At 43.6% G+C, this 26,528-nt stretch overlaps 1 protein-coding gene across 1 annotated transcript in view; it reads right to left on the bottom strand.

Annotated features, from left to right (window-relative positions):
* Positions 1-25,655, bottom strand: part of rec114 (REC114 meiotic recombination protein) — a 39,574-nt gene extending 13,919 nt beyond the window's left edge. Inside the window, exons 1-3 of the mRNA XM_041178231.1 lie at positions 25,500-25,655; positions 22,858-22,923; positions 5,064-5,147 (exon numbers count right to left, since the gene is read on the bottom strand). Of these exons, the coding sequence (XP_041034165.1) occupies positions 5,064-5,147; positions 22,858-22,923; positions 25,500-25,655 (306 nt within the window). The remainder of the gene's footprint in view (positions 1-5,063; positions 5,148-22,857; positions 22,924-25,499) is intronic.
* Between the last annotated feature and the right edge of the window lie 873 nt (positions 25,656-26,528).

Here is a 26,528-nt window from a genome sequence, read left to right as displayed (position 1 = left end):
CTGAGGAAGGCAAGGGAGGAGTTGGCAGGGGCTCTGACCCAAATTTTTAATTCCTCTCTGGCCACAGGGGAGGTGCCAGAGGACTGGAGAACAGCTAATGTGGTTCTGCTATTTAAGAAGGGTTGTAGAGATAAGCCAGGGAACAACAGGCCAGTGAGTCTCACGTCAGTGGCAGGGAAACTATTGGAGAAATTTCTGAAGGAGAGTATCTATCTCCACTTGGAGAGGCAAGGTTTGATCAGGGATAGTCAGCATGGCTTTGTCAGAGAGAAGTCATGCCTAACAAATTTGATTGAATTTTTTGAGGAGGTACCAGGTGTGTAGATGAGGGTAGTGCAGTTGATGTAGTTTATATGGATTTCAGCAAAGCCTTTGACATGGTCCCACATGGGAGACTTTTAAAGTAGCCAAATGCACATGGGATACAGGGTAATGTGATAAGGTGGATTCAAAATTGGCTTAGTTGTGGGAGGCAGAGGCTGATGACAGAAGGATGCTTTATTGACTGGAAGCCAGTGTCCAGTGGCGTACCACAGGGATCTGTGCTCAGTCCCCTATTATTTGTCATTTATATAAATGACATAGATGACTATGTTGGGGTAGGATTAGTAAGTTTGCGGATGACACAACGATTGGCCGGGTGGTTAACAGTAAGGTTGAGTGTCTTGGGCTACAGGAAGATAAGAGACGGGATGGTCAAATGGGCAGATAAATGGCAGATGGAATTTAACCCTGAAAAGTGTGAGGTGATACACTTTGAAAGGAGTAATTTGACAAGGAAGTATTCAACAAACTGCATGGCACTAGGAAGTTCTGAGGAATAAAGGGACCTTGGCGTGTGTGTCTATAGATCTCTGAAGGCGGAGGAGCATGTTAGTGGGGTGGTGAAAAAGGCATATGGGACACTTGCCTTTATTCATCGAGGCATAGATTACAAAAGTAGGGAGGTCATGTTGGAGTTGTATAGAACCTTGGTGAGGACACAGCTGGAGTACTGTGTGCATTTCTGGTCGCCACATTATAGGAAGGATGTGATTGTACTGGAGGGTGTGCAGAGGAGATTCACCAGGATGTTGCCAGGGATGAAACATTTAAGTTATGAAGAGAGGTTGGATAGACTTGGGTTGTTTTTGTTGGAGCAAAGACTGAGTGGCGAACTGATAGAGGTGTACAAGATTATGAGGGGCACTGACAGGGTGAATAGGGAGCAGCTGTTACCCTTAGGTGAAGGGTCAGTCACGAGGGGGCATAAGTTCAAGGTGAGGGGCAGGAGGTTCAGGGAGGATGTGAGGAAAAACCTTTTTATCCAGAGAGTGGTGACGGTCTGGGATGTGCTGCTTGGGAGGGTGGTGGAGGCGGGTTGCCTGACATCCTTTTATAATTACCTGGATGAGCACTTGGCACATCATAACATTCAAGGCTATGGGCCAAGTGCTGGTAAATGGGATTAGGTAGGTAGGTCAGGTGTTTCTCATGTGTCAGTGCAGTCAATGGGCCAAAGGGCCTCTTCTGCATTGTGATTCTGTGTGATTAATGAAGGGGTAGTTCCTTTTTGGGTAACTAATGAACATTTATTTAATCTTTGACGAAATAAGGACTTGACTGGTTGCCAGCACAGAGGTTTAACACATGTATGTAGAATGAATGCTGAATGTATAGTGAATAATAATATGCTAATAGGCATTGTCTCAATGATACCTGTTATACCATGTCAACACCTAGCAGAACATTACATAGAGTAGAAAATATTGGGTGATAGAGGGGAATTATTATATTAGGTACCATGACATTCCACCATTTGCAGTAGACATAGAAGGGAATATAGTTAGCACCACATTAGAAGGGTGTAGTATAGTGGCCACTGCAGTAGTATGCGCACATCCAATTTATTAGGCGGAAGAAGCAAGGTGTGGATTTAAAGCAGCAGAAAATTGTACAATGGAAACTACATGGGCTGCAAAAGAAGCGACCAATGTTGCATATGGGGAATGGGAGATATTGTATTACCATGTGGCAACAAAAGGTCCAGTACGGGAGCAACCGGATGTGCCCCATCTACAATCATTCAGTGTGCCTACATCTGCCGGCAAGGGTGGGGAAGGTGGAGCTGGTCGAAATATACAAGAGAGGAGCGGCTACTATTCAGGTCATGGAAAGCCTTAAGGATCACCTAACACAGTATTTGAACCAGTTCTCCTATGAAATTCCCATTACCAGAGCACCTAACCACGATTCGGAGACAGGCTCAGCAGATATATAGAACTTACTATGCACTGCAGCAACAGGTTAGAGTCTTAAAAGAGGATATCAAGGAAATAGATTCCTCCACATGGTGGGAGGATCTGTGGAATTGGGGCTCAAATGTACAAGTACACCGATGGATTCAGATTATCTTCCATGACCTGGTTGTGGTTCAGCTGAGGTTATATATTTAACATACTTGATTCATCGTACCCGAAGGTCACAAAAGAGGTGGCGCTGGGGGAATTTTAACAGGTAGAGAAGAGGTTTAGCAAGTCAGAGGCTTGAATTTAATGGCCAGATGATACAAATGGTCTGACCTAGTACCTTTACAATCTAAAGCTGGATACCTGGCCAGTATCAACGGGTGGCGGTATGTAAAGCGACGGACAGTACCACTGTAGTTGGCTACCTTGGGCTAGGCCAAGGGCCAAAAGGGGAGACTGCTGGGGGAATACAGTAAGAATTTATTTAAAAGTGAATTACTTAGAATCTCTAGGCAGCCAGTACCAGCAAGTACATTAACAGTTAAAAGCACCAGATGAACGTTGCACACCCTTAGGGCCTGCAATCACCACCGAGGTCCTGGGAGCCAGACTGGACATGATGGAGTGAAAAATAAGATAGATTAGGTGCCCTGGGAGTCAGACTGGAGACATAGGTTGGAAAACAAATAAGGCTGAGCGTGCTTTTCAGTAGATAAGGAAAGGACAGATGGTCCCAGCTCAGGTAGGGAGAGAAGGACTGCCTGGGTGAAGGGTGATGCATGTACCTAGAACCAGAGATATCTGTTTAATGTAAACATATGTGGTGACAAGGTTGGAATTTGAACAATGTCCTTGTTCATGATCAGTGATGTATAAAATAAGCTGTATGCTTGTAGCTTGGCAGAATGCTACCTCAAGCTGCATTGAGGTGGTTCTCTCCTTGCAATTGCTCAAATAAACGATTGTGACCTGTACTTGAGCCTCCTGTGGTTTGTTTGTCAAATCTACCACACCAGAAGCTAATGGAATAAAAGGGACAGTAGCAACATGGATACAAAATTGGCTGAGCAATAGGAAACAGAGTAGTGGTTAATGGATGTTTCTCAGACTGGAGGTTTGTTGTGGAGATCCCCAGGGGTCAGTATTGGCAGGCTTGCTCTTCCTGATATACATTAATGACCTCGACCTTGATGTACAGGGCACAATTTTAAAATTTGTGGATGATACAAAACTTAGAAGTGTTGCGAACTGTGAGGATAGTGTAGAACTTCAAAAGGACATAGACAAGTTGGTGGATCAGGCGGATAAATGGCAGCTGAAGTTCAATGTGGAGAATTGTAAAGTGATACATTTTGATAGGAAGCACATGGAGTGACAACACAAAATAAAAGGTACAATTCTAAAGGGGATGCAATAACAGAGGGACCTGGATATATGTGTAAATAAGTCATTGAATGTGGCAGGAGGGGTTGGGAGTATGATTAATAAAGCATACAGCATCCTATGCTTTATTGCAGGGGCATAGAATACTACAGCAAGGAACCTCTTAGTCAAGGAGATTATTAAACTTGTATAAAACACTGGGTTGACTTCAACTGGAATATTGCAATAATTTCTGGAACCACTGGACCATTTTAGGAAAGATGTGAAAGCATTAGAAAAAGGGCAGAAAACATTCACAAGAATGGTTCCAGGGATGAGGAGCATCAGTGATATAGATAGATTAGAGAAGATGGGACTGTTTTCCTTAGCGAAGAGAGGCCAAGAGAAGATTCGATAGAGATGCTCAAAATCATGAGGGGGTCTAGACAGAATAAATACGGAAAATTAGTTCTCACTCATGGAATGACCGAGAATGAGAGGGTACAGATTGAAGGTAACAGGCAAAAGAAGCAATAGTGACATGAGGAAAAATTTTTCCATACAGCAAGTGGTTAGGATCTGGAAAGCACTGCCTCAGAGCGTGATGGAGGCAGGTTCAAACAAGGCACTCAAAAAGGAATTAGGTTGTTATCTAAAAGGAAGAATGTACGGGGAGAAGGCAGGAAAATGGTACTAAGTGAGATGGTCATTCAGAGAGCCAGCGCAGATATGAAGGGCTGAATGGCCTCCTTCTGTGTTGTAATAATTGTGATTCTGTAAATCATTTACGTGTTACAAAGTTTTAATGAAAGACTTATTAACTGCTGTAACTTAACATAAAACTTCCATAGGGCTGAATTTCAAGGCACATTACAATCAAGGAAAACTGAGTCACTTTATGCAATGCTGCACTTGGTGCTGGTAAAGTATTGTAAATTTTAAAAAGGATATTAAAATAATAAAATAAAAGGTTCCGACTTGATCTGCAGATTAAAAAGCAAGTAAAAACACTTTAAATGCTGGAAATCTGAAACAAAAAAATACTGGAAACCTCTGACCAATGTAGCTATTTTCACATTCTTTGCTTCTCTTCGCTCTTGAATTTCCATTGCCTGGTATGAAGTTTATCTCACAAGGTTTTCCAATGGGGCTTTCTCTCTCTTTTCTTTCACCTTCTCTTTATTCCAATTCTGTTACAATCTTTTATTTTTTCAGTTCTAAAGGCAAGGTGGAAGAAAAGAGAGAGAAAGTCCCAGTGGAAAACCTTGTGATAAATTTTAAACCAGGCAAATGGAAATTCAAGAGCAAAGAGAAGCAAAGAATGTGAAAATAGCTACATTAGTCAGAGGCAACCCAAGAGATGATGGTGAGATTGATTAAAAGCTTGTCCATCAAATTTAAAATTAAAACAAGGAAGCTGGTAAAACAGGATGGGTCCCACTGGTCCTGGAAAAGTTACCTGCAACTTCTTACCTTAACTTTAGACCCAAACAGCACACAGTCTGCTCTACGTACTGCTTTCCACCATTTGTGAGCTTCAATCAAGGAAAATCCTTCCTGAAAAATTAAGGACATCAGCAAAATTCTCAGTAGACTTCGTGCAACACAGGAAATTCGAACAATGGTTTGAATTGGAATACATTTGAGATCAAGGTTTGTAAATTTCCATTTTCTGTAATGGGCTAGCAACCCAGAAGGCCTGGACTAATGATCCAGAGACATGAGTTCAAATCCCACCAAGGCAGTTGAGGAATTTAAATTCTATTAATTAATCTTAACTGTGGGTTCAGACCCACAGCAGCGAGGTTGACCCTTAACTCCCCTCTGACATAGCCTAGTGAGCCTTTCAGCTGTATTCAAGAAGGTGGCTCACCACTGCCTTCTCAAGGGCAATAATGCTGGCCTTGCCAATACCACCCACATCCCATGAATGGATAAAAAAAAGTTTTTAAGATCTACATTAAATAAGTTTGAGGACTTATACCCAGTTGTTAGCAGGCATGAATACATGGCTACTGAAGTGCATTGGATGAGCATGTTTTGAGTTCAATTTCCATGCAGTTCAGTTCAATAAATCTGGTAATTGTGGTTGACGCTGGGAAGAATTATCATGAAAGCTGCCAGATTGTTATAAAAACCCAAACAATTCACTAATGCCTGAGGGAAGGGACTTTTATTCTAAAGCTGTTTAAAAAAAAACATATAAAAGGTGTTTGGATTTATAAATGGTATCATAAAAATGCAAGAAAGGCATGAAGCCACTCCTTCACGTAAGTCACTGGTTAGCCGTCAGCTAGAATACTGTGTCCAATTCTGAGTATCAATTTGGGAAAAGATTCAAGGTTTTGGAGAGGGTGCAGAAGAAACTTAGAGGACCAGATAGAAACCGTGATGTGCTGAAAATACTAGGATGTCCCTGTAGGTTTAAATGAGGAGTGCTGAAACTAGAAATTCAAGACTGGCAGGTTAATAAGCGAACTGACCCAACTTTCAGGACCGTCTATATGCATATTGTATTATATATCGGATTTCACAATTTATAATCTCTATTGCCAATGATAAAAACTGCTTATACTATTGTATTGGTGGGAATTATGCATTTACTCAAATTTAGAATGGAACATGATAACTATTTAAAAACTAATATAAAAGGAAACAGGAAAATGGGATTAGCTTGGACAACTGCAGTGGAAGTACTGGCTTCTCGGCTGCAATTTCTCTGACACTTCCAAATGTTTATACATAACAGTAAATGTTCTTGCATTAATCTATGAAAGAGAATATTAAACTAATATATGTATTTATTTTCAACATTTGAAATTAATCTATTTGCATTAAAATAAATAAATAAAAATAAAGGAACATTGTTTAGAGAATGCAATATATGTTATTTTAAAGCTTTGAGTGTATTTTCTCTATTTAGACTTAGCACCAGAACAGTCTTCCGCTGGGTCTCTAGATTTGGAGCAACATCCTAGAGCTCTCTTCAGAACACTCAAGCTCATCTGAAGGGTTACAGGTATGGAGAGGGAGGAGAACCCCGAGTTTCTCAACAAGTCAAGCTGTACATTGTGCAATTTTGTTAAGTCGCTGTATATCAGGGTGTTGTCTTACTGCACAGTGTCATTGGTATTTTGATTGGACCGATTATGCAGGGAAACAACCTTTCCTATTTTGCTTTCAGTATGTGCATGAGATTAAGGGGTCAGCGTCAGTCAGTGGAATGATGTATCTCTCTAACTTGCAGGAGGTGTTCTGGCTTGTATAGAGGTGGCCTATGGAGGATCCTACCACAGGTATGCTTTGCAGCATAGAATAAGATTTGAATCGCAGCACTTGTCTTCAGAACCTCTGACACAGACTAACCTGAAGTGTCCTCATCACCCCCATTGCACACCTCTAGTGTAAATGAGGGAAGCTGGATTGTGGAAGAATTTTTTGTGCAGGCATGAAAGAACGCTTTCATTAACTGACATGTTATGTATGAACTGATTTTTTTCTCCTGCAAGGCTGATCAGAGGAAGAATAATTAATTTATTTACTTCAAGCATGGCACACAGATATGAATACAGATTATCCATGTGATGTGCACAACTTCACTTATTATTATGCAAGATTTCATGAATATGCAAAGGATGCTATTATTTCTTACTGATGAATAATTTTAAAAGCACTGCACATACTATTTAGCAGAGCTTAGCTTAACAGAAACATGCAGGCTCCCTTGCCTGGTAAGCATAAGTAGTTATCAATCCTTTCTCCTGGTCAATTCAGAATCACATAGTGCAGAAGAGGCCCTTCAGCCCATCAAGTCTGCACCAACATGTGAGAAACGCCTGACCTACCTACCTAATCCCATTTGCCAGCACTTGGCCCATAGCTTTGAATGTTATGCCAAGTGCTCATCCAGGTACTTCTTAAAGGATGTGAGGCAACCTGCCTCCACCACCCTTCCAGGCAGCGCATTCCAGACCATCACCACCCTCTGGGTAAAAAGGTTTTTCCTCACATCCCCCCTAAGCCTCCTGCCCCTGACCTTGAAGTTATGTCCCCTCGTGACTGACCCTTCAACTAAGGGGAACAGCTGCTCCCTATCCACCCTGTCCATGCTCCTCATAACTGACCATCTTTACTGTGGAAGGAGTTGGTGGGGAGGCGGGACAGTGTGCAGTTGTGTTCACTGAAAATTTTTGTTACCACTACCGATATTATATTTAGCCAGATGCTAATTACTGATATGGTTCCCACTCTCTATGTTTCTCATCTCTTCAGACCTCTGCTTCATTCTTACATTTCTGTTGTGGTTTGTTTACATGCTAAACAAATTATGCTTAGATTTAAGGTCTCATTCAATACAAACCATCCTGTTTCAATAAAAATCAACCATCACTGCCACTACAGAAACAATGTGACAATGATCGCCATTTCAAACATTATTTCAGATTTCTCACACTCAGAATAACAAATCAGGTTCATTTACATTTGTAATGGCTTATATTACACCCTTTTGAAAGATATGTTTGAACACCTTCAACCAATAGCTAACTGGATATTTTTAATTACCCACCATGGTAATTTATCAAAAATGATGGAGGCCGTTTGACCCATTTGAGTTCATCCAGCTGGAAAAAGCTGTTGAAAAGAAAGGTTTGCATTTATATAGCGCCTTTCACAACTTCAGGACACCCCAAAGTACTTTACAGCTAATTAAGTCCATTTAAAGAGTCATCACTGTTGTAATATGCGAACCACGATGGCCAATTTGTGCACAAGCAGCTCCAAAAGCAGCAATATGATAATGACCAACAACAACTTATATCTATAATAAAAGCAAAATAATACAGATGCTGGAAATCCAAATTAAGAACAGAAAGTCCTGGAAGTACTCAGAAGGTCTGGCAACATATGTGGAGACAGAAACAGAATTAATGTTTCAGATTAAGGACCTTCCTTCAGAATTTCAAACCTGAAACATTAACTGCTTCTCTCTCCACGGATGCTGCCAGACCTGCTGAGTACTTCCAAACTTTTCTGAACTTATATTTATATAGTGTCCTTAACATAATGAAATGTCCCATGGCACTTCACAGGAGTATTATAAAACAAAGTATGGCACTGAGCCACATAAGGAGATATTAAGTCAGATGACCAAAAGCTTTGTCAAGAGGCAGGTTTTAATGGGTGTCTTAAAGGTGAAAAGTGAGGCAGAGAGGCGGGGAGGTGTAGAGAGGGGATTCCAGAGCTTGGGGCCCAGGCAACTGAAAGCGCATCCACCATTGGTGGAGCAATTATGATTGTGAATGCACAAGAGGCCAGAATTAGACAGACAAAGATATCTCAGAGTTGTGGGATTGGAGGAGATTGCAGAGCTAGGGAAGGGCAAGGCTATAGAGGGATTTGAAAACAAGGATGCAAATTTGAAAATTAAGACGTTGCTTGACCAATATATTTGGTCCAATGGGAGCCAATATAGATGAACAAGTACAAAGGTGCTAGGGGAACGGGACTTCGCAGTGTGTTAAGACATCGGCAGCAGAGTTTGGATTACCTCAAATTTATGGGGGAAAGAATATGGGGGGCCAGCCAGATGCATGTTGGAATAGTCAGAGTTTCAGCAGCATATGAGCTGAGGAAGGGTGAAATCAAGCAATGTTATGGAGGTGTAAAGAGGCAGTCTTAGAGATGGCACGAACATGAAATCAGAAGCTCATCTCAGGATCAAATATGACACCAAGTTTTCAAAAAGATTGGCTTAATCTTAGACAATCATCATGGAGAGGGATGGAGCTGAGAGTTAGGGAATGTAGTTTGGAGCGAGAACCATAAACAAAGGCTTCAATCCTCCCCATATTTAATTGGAGGACATTTCTGTACATCCAGTACTGGATGTCAGATAAGCTGTGTGAGAATTTTGAAACAGTGGAGGAATTGAAGGACGTAGAGCTTGGTGTCGTCAGCACACATCTGAAAACTAATGCCATGCCTTCAGATGATGTCACCAAAGGGCAGCATGTAGATGAGAAATAGAAAGGGACCAAGGATTAATCTCTGGGGGACACCAGAGGTAATAATGCAGGAGCAGCAGGAGAAGCAAGCCATTTCAAGTGATTATCTGGCTACAGTTAGCTAGGCAGGAATAGAAACAGGTGAGAGCAGTTCCACCCAGCTGGGCAACAGCGGAGAGGCATTGGAGGAGGATGCTGTGGTCAACCGCGTCAAAGGCTTCAGACAGATCAAGAAGGATGAGGAAGGTTAGCTTACATTTGTCACAGGCTGGAAAACTACTTAAAGTGCCTTAGAACAAAACAGTCTTCCCTAAATCATTCTACCTCTGCACAGGATAACATCCGGTGTTGTAGGTTGCATCAATGCACAGAAGAGGGCATGAGAGGCACACAAATACAGTCATCTCTGCAATGCCCTTGTCATCCTAAAAGTTTATTTTTTAAATGCATGTGCTGTAGCGATGATCATTATGGTTTCTGTTTCTGAAGGGCAACATAATCCTTCTTATAGGCAGCAGTATGTCACAACAAAGAACTGCTCTATATGTAAAATACATTAAGCAATGTCTTTTTTTCATTAAAAGTATCTACAGGTTGCATATCAGAAAGTCATTAACTGCCTAAGAAAGGCAGTTTGTAAAAATTTCACAATTGTACCTGGATTTGGTTACCTCCAAGTGGAAACTGCAATTTTTTCTCAGAATTAGGAACTGCATGACTGATAACTCTCAGTAGCATATACTGTGTGAATGTCCAAACTAAATTTCAATCAGTGAGGAAACTATCTCAAAATATGTACTTCCAACTAGATTTTAAAATATTTTCTTGTTCTTTTATTTCATGTTTTCCCAACTTCCTTCATGAAAACATTAACTTCTTGCTGGGGGTCCAGTTCCATGGGGGTCTCACCATAGTAGCCCTTCTTCACATCCAAAGTAATGGGCAAGCTATATGACCATGGAAGTACTATCAGTGAACCCTAATGCTAAACTTATCCAACTCTATCCATTTCCAGTGTTCCCACAAAAACTACTGACAGTGGTCACTAAATGGCAATCAGCATACAAAATCCTGAGTGTTTTTCCTCTGCCTAATTTGGGAGAATTAGCCATCCTAATGCCACTCTGGCTGAGGCCAGGCAAGTCAACACAATTCCCATACAGGGTCAAAATTGGCGCATGCCTAAGTTTGATGACGCAGCTGCTCACTGCCTTAACTTGCTTAGTCAGGAAGCCTGACATTTCATTTATTACACCTAACTTTGTAATTTGAACATGCTCCATTTTTAACGGCACCAGCTTTCAGAGGCAACACATAGAAGTAAGCTCATAATAAGAACATAAGAAATAGGAGCAGGAGTAGGCAATTCAGCCCCTTGAGCCTGCGCCGTCATTCAATAAGATCATAGCTGATCTGATTGTGGCCTTAACTCTATTTTCCTGCCTGCTGCCCCACTAATCCTTGATTCCCTTGTCAATCAAAAATCTGTCTGAGCCTTGAATAAAAACAATAACCAGCTTCGATTGCTCACTGGGGAAGAGAATTTCAAACATTAACAACCCTCAGAGAAGAAATTCCTTCTGATCTCCTTCTTAAGTGGGAGACCCCTTATTTTGAAACCGTGCCTCCTAGTTCTAGATTCCTCCATTAGGGAAAACAGCCTCTCAGCATCTGCCCTGTCAAGCCCTCTCAATATCCTATATATTTCAATAAGATCACATCTCACTCATCTAAACTCCAGTTGAGTATAGGCCCAACCTGCTCAGCCTTTCTTCATAAGACAAATCGCTTATCCCAGAAATAAAGCTAGTGAAGCTTCTCTGCACTGCTTCCACACTGCAAGTGTGTCCCACCTTTACTAAGGTGACCAAAACTGTACACAGTACGCAAGGTGTGGTCTCACCAGTGCCCTGTACAGCTGCAGCAAGAAGTCCCTACTTTTATATTCCATCCCCCTTGCAAAATTGTCCAACATTCCACTTGCCTTCCTAATTACGTGCTGTACTTGCATGCTAGCTTTTTTGTGATTCATGTACAAGGACACCAAGGTCCCTCAGTACTGCAGTATTCTGCAATCTGTCACATAAAAGCAGATTATAATCCTGCAGTAGGCAGAGCTGCCACAATTCTATTAAATGAACACAAAATGATTCCATGTTCCACGTTGAGTAAATGTTATATAAACTGCATTTAGTCCAGTTTGGTAAGTAATCTCTCGCTCTGCTGATCCCATTTCCCTCCTTGGTAATGATTCAGTTGCTTTATTATTTACCAAATAGCCCTTAAAAATTGACGGCAGAACATTTTTACTATTCTTTGCTGGGCTGTGGGCATCGCCATCCATAATTGTCCTTGACCTAAGTGACTAGTTAGGCTAGTTCAGAGGACAGTTAAGAGTCAACCACATTGCTGTGGGTCTGGAGTCACATGTAGGCCAGACCGGATAAGATGCCAGATTTCCTCCCCTAAAGGACATTAGGCCCTACACTCTGGAATTCCTTCCCTATACCTTTCCGCCTCTCTAGCTTGCTTTAAGGATGTTCTTTCAAACCGATCTCTTGACCAAAGCTTTTGGTAGACTCAGTGTCAATTTTTAAAAATTCAATTTCAGTTTAAATATCATTGGCACATGAGCCTAATCACCTTACCTCGATATTCAACAGCATTACTGTCACTAAATCTCCCACTATCTACATCCTAAGGATTACTATTGGCCAGCAACATAACTGGACCAGCCACATAATTCGTTTGACTGCAAGAGCAGATTAGAGGCTGGGTTATTCTGTGGTGAGTAGTTCACTTCCTGACTCCCCGCAAAACCTTTCCACTTCCTAGAAGACACAAATCAGAAGTGTGGTGGAATACTCTCCACTTGCCTGAATGAGTATGGCTCCAACAACAATCAAGAAGCTCAACACCATCCAGGACAAAGCTGCCTGCTTGATTGGCACCCCATCCACCACCTTAATGATTAACGATAGGCAATAAATGCTAACCTTGCCAGTGACATCCACATCCTGAGACCAAATAAAAACACTCCAATGAAGCACTCTGCATTGTCTTACAATAATAAAGGTATTAAATAATGGCAAATTGTTCACTCTGTTCCTGATTCTGACCCAGATTGAAAAAAATCAGTGAACACTTGAATGCAGGTGATTCCGTGATTTTAAAAATTATTCTGGAATCATAGCTCTTGATTAAAATATATTATCCTCATCTCATCAACATAATCCTTTTCAATAATGAAATGCATTAGGACTGGGACATTTGATTTCAAAGACTAAATGCACGTTTCGCTCCATCTACTTATCTTCTTCCTTTAGTAACATACCAATGTTTCCTCTCTGGCAGCACATCAGTCCTCTTTCTGTCATTCTCATTCCATCAAGCTTTCAGTGTGTATTTGGCTTAATGCCGATCAGGTCTCCTCTTCTGCCACTGAGTACATTGTCATAAAAGGTGTCAATCTTGGCTCAGTGGTAACATACTCATCTCTGAGTCAGGGGTCATAGGTTCCTGTTTCGCTCCAGAGATCCAGCCACTTAAACTGCACTGATACTTCAGTGCTGCACTATCACAATTTTTAAATTTCAAATGAGATGGAAAACCAAGGTGCTGTCTGCTCTCTCAGGTGATTGCAAAAGATCCCACTGCACAATTCAAAGAAGAACAGGGGAGTACTGCAGTATCCAAGTCAATATTGACCCCTCAACCAACACAAACAGGTCTTTCTGGCCACTATCACATTGCTGTCTATACAAACAGATTAGGAGCAGGCCATTCAGCCCTTCTAGCCTGCTCCGCCATTCAATAAGATCACGGCTGATTTGATTGTAACCTCAACTCCACATTCCCACCTACCCCCGATAACCTTCCACTACCTCGCTTATCAAGCATCTACCTAGCAGCCTTAAAAATATTCAGACTGCTTCCACAGCCTTTTGAGGAAGAGTTCCAAAGACTCACGACCCCCTGAGAAAAAGAATTTCTCCTCATCTCTGTCTTAAACGGGTGGCCCTTTATTTTTAAATAGTGACCCCAGGTTCTAGATCCTCCCTCAAGAGGAAACATTCTTTCCACATCCACCAAGTCAAGACTCCTGAGGATCTTATATGTTTCAATCAAGTTGCCTCTTACTCTTCTAAACTCCAGCAGATACAAGCCCAGCTTGTCCAATCTTTCCTGAGAAGACAACCTGTCCAATCCAGGTATTAATCTAAAATCCATAAACTCTGAACTGCTTCCAACGCATTTACATCCTTCCTGAAGGAGGCCAATACTGTACACAGTACTCCAGATGTAGTCTCACCAATGCACTATATAATTGAAGCTAAACATCCCTACTTTTGTGTTCAATTCCCCTCGCAATAAACGATAACATTCTATTAGCTTTCCTAATTACTTGCTGTACCTGCTTACGAACCTTTTTGTGATTCATGCACCAGGACACACCCAGATCCCTCTACGTCTCAGAACTCTGCAATGTCTCACCATTTAGATTATAAGTTTCTTTTTTATTCTTCCTACCATAATGGACAATTTCACATTTTCCCACAGCATACTCCATTTGCCAGATCTTTGTCCACTCACTTAACCTATCTATATCCCTTTCTAGCCTCCCTGTGTCCTCTTCACAACTTACTTTCCCACCGATCTTTGTGTCATCAGCAAATTTAGCAACCATACCTTCTGTCCTTTCATCCAAGTCATTTATATCAATTGTAAAAAGCTGAGGCCCCAGCACTGATCCCTATGGAACACCACTTGTTACATCTTGCCAAACAGAAAATAAGCCATTTATGCCTTCACTCTGTTTCCTGATTGCTAGCCAATTTTCTACCCAATGCTACCCCTTACACCTTGAGCTTTTATTTTCCGCAATAACCTTTGATGTGGCACCTTATCAAATGTCTTCTGGAAATCGAAGTACAGTACATCCACCAGTTTGCCTTTATCACTGCTAATATTGTCTATGCTGGTAGGCTAACTTCAGTAAGTGAGACACAAAACATCTTGGTTCCACATATCCTTTGATGCATTTAAGAGGAAGCTATATAAACAGGTCACGCTATCCTGACTTGAAAATATATCGCTGTCACTTCACTGTCATTGGGTCAAAATCTTGGAACTCCCTCCCTAACAGCACTGTGGGTGTACATACACCACATGGACTGCATCAGTTCAAGAAGGCAACTCACCACCACCTTCACAAGAGCAATTAGGGATTGGCAATAAATGTTGGCCTAGTCAGTGACGTCCACATTCCATGAAAGAATATATAGAAGGAAAGATGAAGGAGAAAGAAATAGAAGGAAATGCTGATAGGGTAAGATGAAGAGAGGTGGGAGAAGACTCGAGAGGAGCATAAAGACTGGACCAGTTCAGGTGAAAGTGTTGCTTCTGAGCTGCACATTCTATGTAGTAAGTTTAACAGTAAAAATTGAATAGCCTTTTTCTGATGGAAATTTATTTACATTAAATAAAGATATTTGTTACAATCGGTCAATTCTCACTGAGCTACTTTAATTCACTTCCTTGATATCTTTAATTTATGGAATATAGCAATTAAAATAACAAGCTTTAATATTTTACATAAATTAAAAAAGAAACCAGTGAATGAAAGATTAACTTGTCAGTGAAGGTATTTTCCCATCATGGTGGCTACCCAATAAATTATTAAAGAACATGGATGTAAATTAATTGCTTTGGATCTCTGCTCTGCTGGGTTTTTCCTGCCCTACATAACACTGTCATCTTAGCATAATCTAAGAGCAGTTTGATGTTTACTGGAATGTTAATTAACTTTCTCGGCTGAAACAGTACATCACAGCTAACTTGGGTAAAGCCTGCATTGACATTGCGTGAGAAACTATCTTCCTTTTTTTAAAAAAACACAGCTTTTAACCTTCTTCTATTGCACTAACTTCTATTAGGGTGGAGTAGGAATATAAGAAATAGGAGTCAGCCATTTCGCCCTTCAAGCCTGCTCCGCCATTCATTAAGATTATGGCTGATCTATCCCTGAGCAGACTGTCAAAGTCATTTGGCAGAATGCCTCATCGCTAGAATTTTCCAACAAGCACCAAGATGTAGCTTGGCTGGTAGTGAGAAAGGCTCTCCCCGTCAGATCCTTCCAACATGCCAGGAGTCTCAGCCCCTCTGCACATTGCCCTTGAGGTGGCTGTGGTGGTGAAGAGACCATTGTTCACCTCCTTGTGGAATGTGCCTTTGCAAAGAAGGTCTGGAGAGAGATGCAGTGGTTTCTGTCAAGGTTGATCCTGAGCAGTGCTGTGACACAGGGTTCTGTGCTCTACGGGCTGTTCCCAGGGACACACAGAATCACACAGTGCAGAAGAGGTCCTTCGGCCCATTGAGTCTGCACCGACATGTGAGAAACACCTGACCTACCTACCTAATCCCATTTACCATTTACCTTCTTTGCAAAGGCACATTCCACAAGGAGGTGAACAATGGTCTCTTCACCACCACAGCCACCTCAAGGGCAATGTGCAGAGGGGCTGAGACTCCTGGCATGTTGGAAGGATCTGACGGGGAGAGCCTTTCTCACTACCAGCCAAGCTACATCTTGGTGCTTGTTGGAAAATTCTAGCGATGAGGCATTCTGCCAAATGACTTTGACAGTCTGCTCAGGGATAGATCAGCCATAATCTTAATGAATGGCGGAGCAGGCTTGAAGGGCGAAATGGCTGACTCCTATTTCTTATATTCCTACTCCACCCTAATAGAAGTTAGTGCAATAGAAGAAGGTTAATGGGCCCACTTGGCCCATAGCCTTGAATGTTATGATGTGCCAAGTGCTCATCCAGGTACTTTTTAAAGGATGTCAGGCAACCTGCCTCCACCACCCTCCCAGGCAGCGCATTCCAGACCGTCACCACTCTCTGGATAAAAAGGTTTTTTCTCACATCCTCCCTGAACTTATGCCCCCTCGTGACTGACTCTTCAACTAAGGGGAACAGCTGCTCCCTATCCACCCTGTCCATGCCCCTCATAATCTTACACACCTCAATCAGGTCGCTCCTTTGTCTTCTCTGCTCCAACGAAAACAACCCATGTCTATCCAACTTCTCTTCATAACTTAAATGTTTCATCCCAGGCAACATCCTGGTAAATCTCCTCTGCACACCCTCCAGTGCAATCACATCCTTCCTATAATGTGGTGACCAGAACTGCACACAGTATTCCAGCTGTGGCCTCACCAAGGTTCTATACAACTGCAACATGACCTCCCTACTTTTGTAATCTATGCCTTGATTGATAAAGGCAAGTGTCCCATATGCTCTTTCACCACCCCACTAACATGTACCTCCGCATTCAGAGATCTATGGACACACACGCCAAGATCCCTTTGTTCCTCAGAACTTCCTAGTGTCATGCCATTTACTGAATACTTCCTTGTCAAATTACTCCTTCCAAAGTGTATCACCTCACGCTTTTCAGGGTTAAATTCCATCTGCCACTTATCTGCCCATTTGACCATCCCGTCTATATCTTCCTGTAGCCCAAGACTCAACCTCACTGTTAACCACCCAGCCAATCTTTGTGTCATCTGCAAAACTTACTAATCCTACCCCCAACATAGTCAGCTATGTCGTTTATATAAATAATAATAGGGGACCGATCGCAGATCCCTGTGGTATGCCACTGGACACTGCCTTCCAGTCAGTAAAGTATCCTTTTGTCGTCACCCTCTGTCTCCTACAACTAAGCCAATTTTGAAGCCACCTTATCAAATTACCCTGTATCCCATGTGCATTTGACTACTTTAAAAGTCTCCCATGTGGGACCTTGTCAAAGGCTTTGCTGAAATCCATATGAACTGCATCAAATGCGCTACCCTCATCTACACACCTGGTCACCTAAACAAATTTGTTAGGCATGACCTCCCTCTGACAAAGCCATGCTGACTATCCCTGATCAAACCTGACCTCTCCAAGTGGAGACAGATTCTCTCCTTCAGAATTTTCTCCAATAGTTTCCCTATCATTGACGTGAGGCTCACTGGTCCCAGGCTTACCTCTACAACCCTTCTTAAATAGCAGAACCACATTAGCTGTTCTCCAGAGCACATACCCCGTGACCAGAGAGGAATTAAAAGTTTGGACCAGAGCCCCTGCGATCTCCTCCGTCAGCAGTCTGGGACACAAATCATCCAGACCTGGAGATTTGTCCACTATTAAGCCTGCCAACACCTCTAATACCTTGTCACTCCCTATAAAATTTGCTGAAGAACCCAGCAGTCTCTCTCCCCGAGTTCAATACCTCCATCCTCATTCTCTTGGGTGAAGACAGATGTGAAGTATTCGTTCAACACTCTACCGATGTCCTATGGCTCCACCCATAGACTGCCCCCTTGACATACCGAGACAAACATCAACTGCAGCTGGAGGATCATCAACTCGGTGAAAGATGCACTTTGGTCTGTCCGAAACTTGTTGGCCTTCCAGTGCAAAGCGTCGTCCCCGACCGAGTGTTGCAGACTGGCACTTTCCAAGGTCCAGGACTGCGCACTGAGGGACACACTATAGCTTGGGGCAGCTGCCACAAAGGCGCAATGGGGAAAGGTTGCTGTCTAAGAACTTTCTGCCATAGCACACCGAAGGGCGGGGAGAGAGGTTGACCCCTTGGGCTGTACAACTGACAACAAATGTATGTAGTGAATACTAAATGTATCATAATTATGGAATCTATGATATCTATGATATCTATGGAATTTATTGCCACAGAAGGCTGTGGAGGCCAGGTCATTGAGTGTATTTAAGACTGAGATAGATAGGTTCTTGATTGGTAAGGAGATCAAAGGTTACGGGGAGAAGACAGGAGAATGGGGTTGAGAAACTTATCAGCCATGATTGAATGGCAGTGCAGACTCGATGGGCCGATTGGCCTAATTTCTGCTCCTATGTCTTATGGTCTAATTGTATTGAAGATCCGCAGAGTGCAACATGATGTATGTTGATAACTTCAATACTATTGCACTGTCTGACTGTCTGTAATGACCATATTGAAATGACTGTAATTTTCATTGATTGTATTGAAGCACCTTACAATCCTTGTGTAAAAGTTTTTGTGATGGCCAATTAGAAATGTTTTGTAATGTTTTTCAGATGTTTTATGAATAAAGTGAATTTTTCCAAAAAAAACACTATGACAAGGAGGAACTCCAAGAGATGAAGAGCCAGTAAGCCTCGCTCTTTGACTTGGAGGCCTTCAAGATCATCTTCCAGTCCAGAGTCCGTTCCATGGAGCAGGATGAGACGTACTCACGTTTCTTCTTCCAAAAGGTATACACACAGAGTTCTGTGATCAGCAGCCTGAAGGAAGAAAGCTCAGTAAAGTCATCGCAGTCTGACATTTTGAGGATCAGCAAATCCTTTTATGCCGGATTGTATGACATGAAGCCCACAGACAGCACACCCTCCCAGTCCTTCCTGTCCTCTAACACGGAGGTCTTAGACAACAGTACATGGACAATCTGGACAAACCACTAAGTCCTGCCGAACTGACTTAGGCCCTCGAGTCCTTTCAGAAGAGTAAGACTCCCAAAAGCGGCGACTTACTGGCTAAGTTGTATTCAGCTCTGTGGGACTGGATCGGCCCAGACCTTCTAGAAGTGTACGAGAGTATGCTCTTGGCTGGCAGCATGTTAGAATCCATGAGGAAAGGCATCCTCACCCTCATCTACAAGCACAAGGGGGAAAGGGAGGAAACTAGAAATTGGCGACCCATTTCACTGTTGAATGTGGACTATAAGATTCTGTCCAAGGTCATCGCCAATCGGATCAAGTCTGCTCTGGAGTTGGTGATTCACCCTGACCAGACTTGCACTGTATCTGGCAGGAAGATCTCTGATAGCCTTGCGCTACTCAGGGACACGATTGCCTATGTACAGGACGGGGGTGTGGACACCTGCCTCATCAGCCTGGGTCAGTAAAACACCTTTGACAGAATACTGCACACCTACATGGTGGAGGTGCTCTCCAAAATGGGGTTTGGGGAGGGAATCCACAACTGGATCCAACTGCTCTACATATACATCAGTAGCGCAGTTTCAATCAATGGGTGGGAATCAGAAAGCTTTTCCATTAAATCTGGAGTCAGGCAGGGCTGTCCTCTTTCCCCTGTCCTGTTTGTGTGTCGCATGGAACCCTTTGCTGAGTCCATCAGGAAGGATCTGGGCATAAGAGGAGTGACGATCCCAGGCAGTGGAGGCGCTCAGGTCAAAGCCTCCCTGTACATGGACGATGTCACCATCTTCTGCTTGGATCCGCTGTCGGTGTGCAGACTGATCATCATCTGCGGCCAGTTCAAACTGGCCTCAGGATCCAAGGCATAACGCAGCAAGAGCGAGGCCATGTTCGTTGGGAACTGGGCAGACCGATCCTTTGTCCCCTCCGCAGTCAGGTCAAGACAGCCTGAAGGTGCTGGGGATATGGTTTGGAGGAACCAGGGCATGCGCTAGAAACTGGAAGGAGCGGGTGGCTATGGTGGAAAGAAAACTGGGCATGTGGGAGCAACGGTCCCTCTCCAAAGCGGATAAGAACTTGGTCATCAAGTGTAAGGCATTCTTGGTCTTGCTGTATGTGGCGCAGGTCTGGCCCATTCCTCACTCCTGCACAATGGCGATCACCCGAGCCATCTTTCGCTTTATCTGGAGGTCGAAAATGAATCATGTTCACAGATATGCAATGTACAAGCCTCTAGAAAAAGGGGGAAAAAATGTGCCCAACATCGCCCTCATCTTGATGGCCACCTTTGAGTGCGGCCGCATCAAGATGTGAGTAGACCCTGGGTATGCAAACACCAAGTGTCACTACGTGCTGACGTTCTACCTGTCCCCGGTATTGCAAAGGATGGGTCTGGCCAAGTAGTTGAACCGTGCCGTACCACCTGTCCCTAGCAGAAAAATTTATGCAGGGAAACACCTTTGAACACAAGTCCATCGTGGTCAGCACGTAACATCATAGAGGCCCTGTGGGAAAATGGAATGGTGGTTCCTGTCGGGTGGTTCCCCGAGCAGACTCTCTAAGTCATTTGGCGGAATGCCTCATTGCCAGAACTTTCTAACAAGAACCAAGATGTAACTTGGCTGGTGGTGATAAAGGCCCTCCCCGTCAGATCCTTCCTACACGCCAAGAGTCTCACCCCCTCTACACGTTGCCCTCAGGGTGGCTGTGGTGGGAAAGAGACCATTATTCGCCTCCTTGTGGATTGTGCCTTCGCAAAGAAGGTCTGGAGAGAGATGCAGTGGTTTCTGTCAAGGTTCGTCCCGAGCAGTGCTGTGACACAGGGCTCTGTGCTCTACGGGCTGTTCCCAGGGACACACACCGATACAAACATCAACTGCAGCTGGAGGATCATGAACTCAGTGAAAGATGCTCTTTGGTCTGCACGAAACTTGTTGGTCTTCCAGTGCAAAGCGTTGTCCCCGAGTATTGCAGACTGGCACATTCCAAGGTCCAGGACTACGTGCTGAGGGACGCTCTAAAGCTTGGGGCAGCCACCGCAAAGGCGCAATGGGGATAGGTCGCTGTCTAAGACAAGATATGGAAGGTTTATAAAGTCTCCAGGCTGCCTGGACCTATGAGCAGAGACTTGATGGGCGGTGTCGGGAGTTCGGGTAATAGTAATGATGTAATACATGGGATAAACTGGGATAACTTGTAGGTACACCTTGGGGGGGAGGTGTAGTATAAGGTTCTGGCACACAAAGGGTTAACGTGGGATTGAGTACAGTACCACAGTGATATAACAGAGTATGCAATCCGCACCTAAGGGTCAGTATAGTACTGGACATATTGTTCATTGACTAGGGAAGGTCCTAGTAGTAGTAGTAGTAGTAGTTCGAACTTGAAAGCTGGGGAACAATAAAAATTGACCAGCGTTCCCATTTCTGATTTGTGACTCTTGTTGCAAAGTGTTGTGTGGATAATGAATGAGAAAAGCAGCAAACTTAGTTGCGATGCACCACAGGGAAAAACTGACCTGACAACACTTGCTGCTTAGGTTTTGAAATAAAGAGCGAACATTTAGAATAAAACTAGAAGGTTCTCAGATTCCTTGTAACGATAACTAGGCAAGAAACAGCAACTAAAGGGAGAAAAAGAGTGGAAACTGAAGATTTACTCGCCTGCTAAATAGCAAGAGCTGGGGCCAATTTTCACCACGGAGGTGGGAAACATGAACCGGTCTCCGGTGGGAAACTAATTGAAGTTCAGGTTTTCGCAGTGGCAAGCTCTGAATTGATATGGAGATGGATTTCCTGTCCAATAAAGCTCTCTTTCTCTAATAGTCCCTTGGATGCTGGCCATACAGCCCATAGCAAGCGCTTGCACATGGAGGACGTTAATATGGGGAGGCTGTTATGCTGCAGCCATCACACAGTTCTGACTGACCAGGAAACTCTCCTGGTCTTACCACCTGCCATAGGTGTATCAGAAGGATTTACAGGTTCACAATCAACCTGCTTGCCATGCCACACACACACCTTCCATGACCATCAAGCCCTAGGGTAGGACTCGAACCCGGAGCTTCTGACTCAGAGGTAGAGACGCTACCCACTGCGCTACAAAACAGGGGGCAGGAATGGAGCTGGGTTCAGACATCCAAGGCACTGTCGCAGCTGTTTGTCTGGAAGGAGGGAAAGTTTGTGCCAAAGCCTGGCAGGGAAGTGAGATGGCACAGGGGAGCCAGTGGCCTGGCAGCCATGAGGGACAGGAGGGGTTCCTCTTCCTGGCAGGTGGCAAGAGGAGGCCACCTTATAATGCAGCAGGAGCAGCTGTCTGTTCCTCCTCTCTTACCTCCTTACTCCTCCCCCGATAAGCTGTCCCCTTCCATGGTCTCACCGTCCTCAAGGTCCACTCCTCTCTAGAAGGTCATGTTATTGGAGAGTGCAGCAGGCTGCCTCAAGAGCAGAGACTCATACAGAAAGGTTTTACAGGACACCAACCGATTGGTTCAGGCACTGGACTCAGTGCCCTCTAAACCTGCAATGCCGCATCAGTTGTGAATCTGACCCATTTCCAGCTGCGCCCTTCCAGATGCTCAGGAGGAGTCCAAACACACGTCCACCGCTCTGATGCTCATGCAATGCCAGGCAACCCCTGAATTGACAACATTCTTAATGCTGGCTCCTCCCCTGATCTGTGATGGGCTGTAGCAACTTCAACTTCAAAGGAGCTAGCCTTATGAAAAGCATTAACACAACTTTTCGAACTTATCTTACCTCCAAGGCTCACCTCGACATGGCCCTCCACCTGTCTGCAGCTGGTCTGATTCAGGCAGCTACTGAATTTCGGCCGCTTCTGAGAAGATGCAGAAAGCTTGCAGAGTCAGGCTTTTAACGGCTCTCAACAACTTTAAATTGCCTGATTAGGAGCCTGTGGTTTCGGAACTCTACGCTTCCACCTCCCCATCACAGGAAAATCGAAGATGTCGGAAACAGAGGTGTGATATCTGGCAACACCAACATCTTTTAGGCCCTCATCTCTGTTCCTGCCCAAATAAGTGTGATGAAAACCTGGCCCAAGGTGGCTGGCACTCTGGATTTAACAAGGCAATTGGCGTGAAAGCACTTCCGAGAGGTTTGCAATGTAAATATGCATTTATGCCATTCAGTTATTAATGCCTGATATTCCACTGCACAATGTCTTACAATTGGTAATCAGTTGAAATTATTCAAAATGTACAGCTCTATCATGAGGGAAAGAGGCACTTGACTTATGCAAATGTGTGTATGGCTCACAGCTCTCTGGCAGTAAAGGGCACAAAATAGCAATGAAAGTCAAGATGTTTTATTCTAGAAAAACTGTTTGTTTAAGAAAACCATGCAACATCTTTAAACACATTTTTATTCGCGGAATATCAAAACAGCATTGTCTAAAACACACAACCATCAAAAGGCCTAGATCATTACTGCCCAAAATTTTCTCAAGTTGCAACATGTGTAAAGGACTCTAGGAAGCATAATAACTTAAAAAAACACATGGCTAAGATTAGATAGCAAATTCTCCAAGAGATAAACAGATATAAGGTGTTGGGGCAAAAAAGATACTTCAATCTCTTGAGTAAAAGAATGTTGATTCTTTCAGTCTTCTGACTGTTTTTTCTTAAAGTTTAAAATCAGTAGGAAGAAATATCATGGCAATATGCATTGTGCTCTACATTAGGATTGCATGCCAGTGTCTGAATTGTTTCTTTCTTTCATTGTAACAATCAAATGGTGCCTTTAACATAAAGAATAGATACTTGTTTTCATTTAATTAACACAATTTTCCTCCTAAAATAAAGTACTGGTTTGTTCAATGGTGAAGACTGAGAAAACCATTTAGAATCATAGAATAGTTACAGCACAGAAAGGAAGCCACATGGCCCATGTTGTCTGCACTGACCCTCTGGAGGAGCAATTCACCTAGTGCCAATTCCCGTCTTTTCCCCTTAACCCTGCAAATTTATCCTTTTCAGACAATGTTCCAATTTCCTTTAAAAGCCTCCATTGACCCTGCCTCCATCACACTCTCAGGCAGTGCATTCCAGATCCTAACCACTCGCTGCATGAAAAAGTTCTTCCTCATGATGCCATTGCTTCAATTGCCACTCACCTTAATTCTGTGCCCTCTGGTTTTCAATCTTTCCACCAATGGGAACAGTTTCTCCTTATCCACTTGTCTCGATCCCTCATGATTTTGAAAACTTCTCTCAAATCTAAAACTCTTGCAGCTTCTGTAATTTTCTTGCAAATTTGTTCCTCTACATCTTTCCCACTAGCTGGTGGTCTATAGACTACACTGTGCACTGTAATAGCACCTGTTTTGTCCCTTAGCTCTAGCCAAATAGGGGCATCATCTCTTTCCAGCACTGCAATGTTCTCCTTAATCAATACTGCCACACTTCCTCCTTTCCCGAATATCTTGCATCCAGGAATATTTAATACAAAGTCCAACCTTTCTTTGAGCCAGGCCTCTGTTATAGCCATAACATTATATTTCTACTTGACTTTCTGCATCTGCAACTCGCGAATCTTATTTACCAAACTCTCCATACCTGCACTGTAATCTTAAATTAGATTTTACTGCTTTCCCTCTTATGCTGAACCAACCTAATTACTATTTCCTACTATTTCCCACTCTAAAGCATCTATCTCTCCCAATATTGTTTGAATCTTGGTATTCCTCTCTGATATTACCTTCTGGTTCCCACACCCTTGCCAAGTTAGGTTAACCCTCCCCAATAGCACAAGCAAATCATCCCGCAAGGAAATTGGTCCCAGCTCTAATTTGGTGCAACACATCCAGTCTGTACAATTTCCATTTCCCCCAGAGCTAATCCCAATGTCCTAAGAATCTGAAGTCCTCTCTCCTGCACCATCTCTCCAGCCACACCTATCATCTGCTCTATCCTACTATTTCTATACTTGCTCGTGGTGCCAGAGAATACCACTTTTGAGGTCCTGCTTGTTAATTTCCTACCTAGCTCCCTAAAATCTTACTGCAGGGTCACATGCCTATTTCTAGCTATGTCATTGGAATCAACGTGGACCACGACCACCGGCTGTTCACCTTCCCACCTCAGGGTGCCCTGTAGCCAATGACAGCCTTGACCCTGGTACCAGGGAAATAACACACCATCCCGGATTCAGGTTTGTAGCTGCAGAAACACCAGACTATTCCCCAAACTATCGAACTACCTATCACTATTGCTCTTCTAGTCTTCTTCATGCCCCCCTGTACAGCTGAGCCAGCCGTTGTGCCATGGGCTTAGCTCTGGCTGCAATCGCCAGGTGAACCATCACTTCCATTAGTATTCAGGATTGAACACTGATTGGAGAGTGAGGTGCACGCCTGCACCACCTCCCTGCTATTCTTAACTGCCTGGTGGTCACCCATTTCCTCTCTGCCTGTATACTCTTAAGATGCTGGGTGACCACGTCTATAAACATGCTATTCACAAAGTTTTCAACCTTCTGGATGCCTGCAGTGATGCCACCTGCTCCTAAAGCTCCAAAACCCAGAGCTCGAGCTGCTGTAGTTGACGACATTTCCTGAACGTATGATTATCCAAGACACAAGAAATGTCCTGGTGTTTACACGTAGAACAGGACATGTCTATCCCCATCCACCACTACTCTCCTCCGTCTGGCTGAACTTGTTCTCACACTGAACAATTTCTCCTTCAACTCCTCTCACTTCCTCCAAATAAAAGGTCTGGCTATGGGTACCCGCATGGGCCCCAGCTATGCCTGTCTCTTTATGGGGTGTGTGGAACATTCCTTGTTGCAGTCCTACTCCGGCCCCCTCCCACAACTCTTTCTCCGGTACATCGATGATTACTTCGGTGCTGCTTCATGCTCTCGTCGGGACTTGGAAAAATTAATTTTGCTTCCAATCTCCACCCCTCCATCATTTTCACGTGATCCATCTCTGACACTTCCCTTCCCTTCCTTGACCTCTCTGTCTCAATCTCTGGTGATAGACTGTCCACCAATATCCATTACAAGCCTACCGACTCCCACAGCTACCTTGACTACAGCTCCTCGCACCCCGCTTCCTGTAAGGACTCCATCCCATTCTCTCAGTTCCTTCGCCTCCGTCGCATCTGTTCCGATGACGCTAACTTCAAAAACAGTTCCTCTGACATGTCCTCCTTCCTTAACCAAGGTTTTCCACCCATGGTCGTTGACAGGGCCCTCAACCGTGTCTGGCCCATTTCCCGCGCATCCGCTCTCACGCCTTCTCCTCCCTCCCAGAAACATGATAGGGTCCCCCTTGTCCTCACTTATCACCCCACCAGCCTCCGCATTCAAAGGATCATCCTCCGCCATTTCCGCCAACCCCAGCATGATGCCACCACCAAACACATCTTCCCTTCACCCCCCCGTCGGCATTCTGTAGGGATCGTTCCCTCCGGGACA

This window comes from Carcharodon carcharias, chromosome 32, assembly GCF_017639515.1.
Source record: "Carcharodon carcharias isolate sCarCar2 chromosome 32, sCarCar2.pri, whole genome shotgun sequence".
Classification (NCBI taxonomy): Eukaryota; Metazoa; Chordata; class Chondrichthyes; order Lamniformes; family Lamnidae; genus Carcharodon; species Carcharodon carcharias.
This window is presented reverse-complemented; position numbering and strand designations above follow the sequence as displayed.